The sequence below is a fragment of the Brassica oleracea genome, chromosome C8, assembly GCF_000695525.1.
Source record: "Brassica oleracea var. oleracea cultivar TO1000 chromosome C8, BOL, whole genome shotgun sequence".
NCBI classification, from domain to species: Eukaryota; Viridiplantae; Streptophyta; class Magnoliopsida; order Brassicales; family Brassicaceae; genus Brassica; species Brassica oleracea.
The window spans coordinates 31,005,743-31,011,989 of NC_027755.1; the positions used below are offsets into that span (position 1 = coordinate 31,005,743).

The following is a 6,247-nucleotide window of genomic DNA, read 5'->3' on the forward strand; positions in this document are numbered from 1 at the left end:
AATTAGTTCACTTTTAAAATCTCTGGTTGAATCACCGTGTATACTGAATGCAACTAACCAGTCTTGTTTTGCAAGCTAGTGTAAAAGACCAACTTCAATAGTATTCCAAAATATCAAACTTGATGTTTTGTGAATAGTGTTACACCACTATTCATCACACTAAATCCTAATATATATATATATATATATATATTATATTTCATTCAGTAATATAATTAAATTAATATTATTTATTAATTTAAATTAGCAACTAAAAATAAATATATAAAATAGTTAAAACAAAATAAGTATAAGAAATAAATTAGTTAAACAGAATATTTATATAAATCTAAATAAATATTCAAAACATAAATTTATAATATTTTATTAAATAAACATAAAATTCAAATATAATAAAATAATAATTAATCACTACAAATCAATAAAATACTAATATTATTAAAATTAACAAAAATAACATGTAATATTGTTTCTGGTGTGAAACTTGATGTTGTAGTTGGCAATTAAGATTAAAATAGAACACAAAACATTAAATTTTGATGTTATTTCAATACCAAATTTAATATTATGGTTGTAGTTTCCCTAACTAGTAACATTAAAAACCAATCAAGTTTATTTTTAGTTTGTAACGTATCACTCAACGATTGGAAATGAAAACGGTATACTGCATTTGGTAGTCCCTCTCTAACAATCTCTTGTTAATACAAATATTTCCATTCTTTTATTCATGATACCAGACAAAACACTTATTACAATATAAGTAGGGCATAGATCAGTGCAAAAGTTGACGGGTCAGCAAATTTAAACTAAGATTAGCTAAGAAGCGATTAAGTACTCTCCTTTCGATCAGAAATTGCAACCCAGTAAACATCGTCTATTCGTCTTTAAAATTCTAATCACCATTCACCGATATACAGAAGGAAAATGATGAATTTCATTTGTCACAAAACGAAGACTATTATATTGTCTAAAATATGAAATGATTGATTTTATGATATTTTGTATAGCTGTGATCCATATTAATTGCCACTAAACTATTTGGCATTTTATAAAATACGTCTTCTTTTGCATTGACAATCATAATTTTTATTCGCATTAGGTAACCCCAAGTATATATGTATCTTCTACAACATCATGTGTTGATTGAGTTTCACATATATATGTCGTGAACCAATCCAAAAAGACAGTTGCCCAATCGTCTTGATTTACTCTACTATTTTCCTTGCAACTAATTTTATGCGTGATTATGTATGCGACTAAAGTGTTAGGTGACATGGGTTAATTCGGGGTATTAGTTAGTCGGTAGCTTGATATTGGGGTGCTAATCAAGATCTATAATCATACTTTATATTTCATTTCTCTCTCTCTTCCTTTTGAAAATTTTAATTTCAACTGATTATTTCTCTTCTTTCCATATTGGATTGGCCCCAAAATGGATTCGGCTCGTACTTCTATGTTAATCTTGCTATCTTCCTATTTTAGTAACAAAGGATATTACTAAAATTTCTCTTAATCCTCTAAATCTTGATTTGCTTTTGATGACAAAAAGTGTTACTATTATACAAAACTCCAATTGCTCACAGCCAATAAGAAAGAGCACACACGTCGACATTAATCATTTTGATCGTCTTTTTATTTATTATAAATTTATTCAAATAATATCTTCCGATCCGGTCCGGTCATTCAGATCTCTGTCGTCTCTTTCTCTCTCAATATCTATACACACAAAAAAACACAAACCAATCTTTAAGCACTATAGAATCTCTATCTCTCTTCTTCATCTTCTCCAAAGTTTCAAAAGATAAAAGCTTGACCCTTCTTTGCTTATAACTTCTTTCTTTAAGAAAAAGAAAATTATTTTCTTCATCTTCTATAGGACTTTCTGTAGGTCATCTAGAAACCCTATTTTTTGAATGAAGAATCAGCAAGAAGCGATGAGCAGTAGTATCGAAGAATCTCTAAAATCTATGTCGTTGGATTACTTAAATCTCTTAATCAACGGTCAAACTTTCTCCGACGTCACTTTCAACGTAGAAGGCCGTCTAGTCCACGCTCACCGTTGCATCCTGGCCGCACGTAGCCTCTTCTTCCGCAAATTCTTCTGCGGATCTGACCCTTCCCAAACCGATCCGGCTAACCAAACCGGGTCAGGAGCTAGAGCAGCCGTAGTGGGAGGAGTCATACCGGTTAACTCGGTCGGTTACGAAGTTTTCTTGCTTCTACTTCAGTTCTTGTACAGTGGTCAAGTCTCTATGGTACCGCATAAGCACGAGCCAAGATCGAATTGTGGAGATAGAGGATGTTGGCACACGCATTGCACCGCAGCTGTGGATCTCTCTTTAGATATCTTAGCTGCGGCTCGTTATTTTGGCGTGGAGCAGCTCGCGTTGCTTACTCAGGTTCTAACTAATTGAGAATGTCTATTTAGGTTAATGATTCTTGTTCTTTAAATTTGGTAATGAACTGATTCGGTTTGGTTCAGTTGAGTTAAAATTTGAATCCATATTGATGATGCACGTATATTAACTTAGATAAGAGTTGGTATTGTCTTGATTTCATGTGTAACTGAGGTTAATGATGGCTTGCACTGCACGTACTGCAACAGCCTTTGTTCCGACAGGCAATGGACTGATGTGTTCTGTTGCCTACTGAGAAAAATTACTTAGGATATTATATATTTTTTGCTGTTTTTCTTAATGTTTTCCTCTCTTCAACATCCAAACTCTTTACTAAAAATAAATAAACCTTTGAAATTAGTAACTTTGACTAATAACAGGGATCTTATTATAATCCCAAAATTAGAGATGTGACATGATCATTTTGTGATTTGGATAATTTTACTATTCACATATATGTTACGTTCAGCTTTTCAGCAAATCAATCATCAAAATAATAAAAAAGTATCGTTCCATATGCTTTAGATTTAATTCATTGAATTTCGGTTTTTAATTAAATTTTGCCATCAAATTTTGCTGCCTTTAATCTAGTTTCCCTAATCTTGGGCTTTCAAAATGTTACCAGCATATGTATTTTTCCTGGCGTTGCCCATTTTGTTCATTCAGGTTTGGATATAATGAAAACTCTTGATGAAACATAGTTTCTTTTGAGCACTCCCTTACAATGAAAATGCATAATGAAAAAAATAAGTAGTGGATATATAGTGTCTTTGAAAATGCTCATTTTGTCTTACCCTTATTCTTTCTTCTTTTAATCACAGAAACAATTGACAAGCATGGTGGAGAAAGCCTCCATTGAAGACGTGATGAAGGTGCTAATAGCTTCAAGAAAACACGACATGCATCAACTATGGACCACTTGCTCTTACCTAGTTGCTAAATCCGGTCTTCCAACAGAGATTCTAGCCAAGCACCTCCCAATCGAACTCGTAGCCAAGGTTGAGGACCTTCGTCTCAAATCTTCCATGCCTCTTCGCTCCCTAATGCCTCACCAACATGACCTAACCTCGGCTCTAGACCTAGAGGACCAGAAGATCAGGAGGATGAGACGAGCTTTGCACTCCGCGGATGTCGAGCTCGTGAAGCTTATGGTTATGGGAGAAGGACTCAATCTAGACGAGTCCTTAGCTTTGGTTTACGCTGTGGAGAATTGTAGTAGAGAGGTTGTGAAGGCACTTCTTGAGCTTGGAGCAATCGATGTGAACTATCCGGCGGGTCCCACCAGGAAGACCGCACTCCACATTGCGGCTGAGATGGTCTCACCAGACATGGTGGCCGTCTTACTTGACCACCATGCAGATCCCAACGTTCAGACAGTTGATGGTATCACTCCTCTTGACATACTTAGAACCCTAACTTCGGATTTCTTGTTTAAGGGGACAGTTCCTGGATTGACTCACGTTGAGCCTAATAAGCTCAGGCTTTGTCTCGAGCTGGTCCAGTCCGCAGCACTGGTGATGTCCCGTGAAGAAGGGATCAATAATGATAACAACACTGTGATGTACCCTAGGTTGAAAGACGAACACATGAGTGGAAGTAGTTTGGATTCAAGATTGGTTTATCTTAATCTTGGAGGTGAACATGGAAACCAAATGGAAGGAATGAGCCTGCATCATCATCATGAGCCGCCAACAATGTATCATCATCATCACCACCACCATTTCTAAGTTTTTTTAGTCGATCATCTTCTAGTTATGATAATTAAGAGTTAAGACATATTCGAGATCTAATTAATTTGTTATGGTAGCCATTTTATGTGTATATGGATATGCGAACAATGTAAACTCTTATATTCCATTAAGAGTGGGAAGGAAAGAGACGAGAAGATAATCTGGCCACCAACAAAATGGTCATTAGAAAAAGTATTTTCTATATAAAAAGAACAATTATGCTAGTTGTTACTGGAAAATTAAGACACTAGTTATTATAATCTCATTAATTATACTAATTTTGTTGTTATAAACTCATATTTCTCTTCTCAAATTCATTCAAATACAATTATTGACTCAGTAAAGTTATAACAATATTTTCTATAATTTTGTAGGTCATAGCAAATCACAAAGCTAATAAGTCTACATAACTTAATTTTCATAGGACATGCGCATGCTATATATAGCTATTTCAATTATCATGAAACTCTTAAAAAATTCAGTCAAAGACATATATGACTCAATTTCAATTTCAGTGAATTATTGTCCAGTACTTCACTACATATATATTTATTTTATAAATCAAAACTAAATCATAATTAACTACGTACACTCTTTTGAACGTTATCAAAAGGTTAAACCAAAATAATTGACTCTAACAACATTTTGAAGATTGGGTAAATATGGTTCAATGAAAATTAAATTAAGAATTTCTCCAAAGATATACATGTACGGTTATGGGCATCTCCAATAACATTCTATTTTTTCCTTTATAATTTACACTAAAATATAGTAACTCTATTATAGTTCTATAATAATGTAATTTTTGTTCCAATAGTGTATAGAGCGAAATATAAAGTAACTCTATTATAGAGTAATACTATTGGAGCAAAAGTTACACTATAATAGAATTACTCTATTTCGGTGTAAATTATAGAAGAAAAATAGAGTCCATTTGGAAATGGTCTAAGCCTTATACAGTTTTTCAATCTGAAAATTTAATAATGGTAGCTCAGTATCTATGCGGAGCAATTAGCTCATTAATTAGTCTTTGGTGGAAAATTTTCCATTGGTGGATTTTATTTCAGGAAGAAGTTTCTTGGCTAAAACGAGGTTTAACCAACTTTTAAAAGACTGAACAGTACACAAAATTATTTAAATAATCAGAAAATAACTGGTTACAAGAGCATGATTATTGGAGGTTTTTAGAGTAGAGTTCTTAGCGGAATATAAGACATGTCTCTTAACTTTTAACTAAAAAAGTTAAGAACCGGCTCTTAAAACTCTTATTTAAAAACTGGTTCTTAGTTTTTTTAGTTAAAAATTAAAAGACGGATTCATATATTCCGTTAAGAACCCCACCCTAAGAACCCCCGGTAAAAATGAGACATGATGAACGCCTCATGCTTGTCTAAAGAGTCATATACTCCATGTATACGTCCGGCTCTCTTGGTTAATAAGAAGACAATCCTTATATTATAAAAACCACCAGGTCCACCGAACCACCATCGTGGGCTAATTTTGACCGCACAAAATTAAATATGGACGAATATATTGTACTAGGATAAGACCTGCGTCTTGCGCAGTGTGAGTTTATTTGTATATATTTTCGATCGTTTCTTTTATATATTTGATCATTTTATTTATATATATATAATATTTTTTGTTGTTATTATATAATTTCTTTCCGATGGATCGGATCAATTTTTATTAAAAATAATGGAACAAAACTATAATTAATACATCATGGGTTGATCGGATTGGACATTAAACAAATTATGACATAAAAACCTTATTTTTTCCATCGATCACATTCTTGAAAAAAGTGAACAGTATTGTTTTCACAGTTGAATTATTTTGACTTTGATCTTCCATATGGTTTTGAAAGCTTTCAAATCAACCATCGACTTGATATATGTCATTTAAATATTTTTAGTCGTATACTTAAGGAAAACTTACATTTTTGTAATTTAAAGTCGTTTTAAAAAAATTCAAAATATAACATATAAGAAAATTCTAACATATAAGAAAAATATAATATATAAGGTGTCCTCATTTTTGTATTTTAAAGTCGTTTTAGAAAAATATAACATATAAGGTTTTCTCACTTTTGTAATTTAAAGTCATTTTAAAAAATTCAAA

At 32.5% G+C, this 6,247-nt stretch overlaps 1 protein-coding gene across 1 annotated transcript; it reads left to right on the top strand.

Moving 5' to 3' along the window:
• Positions 1–1,756: 1,756 nt before the first annotated feature.
• LOC106310346 (regulatory protein NPR6) lies at positions 1,757–4,287 on the top strand. Its single transcript, XM_013747573.1, has 2 exons — positions 1,757–2,399; positions 3,218–4,287. The coding sequence occupies exons 1-2, from the start codon at positions 1,914–1,916 to the stop codon at positions 4,121–4,123; spliced, it is 1,392 nt and encodes a 463-aa protein (XP_013603027.1). The 5' UTR covers positions 1,757–1,913; the 3' UTR covers positions 4,124–4,287.
• The last annotated feature ends 1,960 nt before the right edge of the window (positions 4,288–6,247 follow it).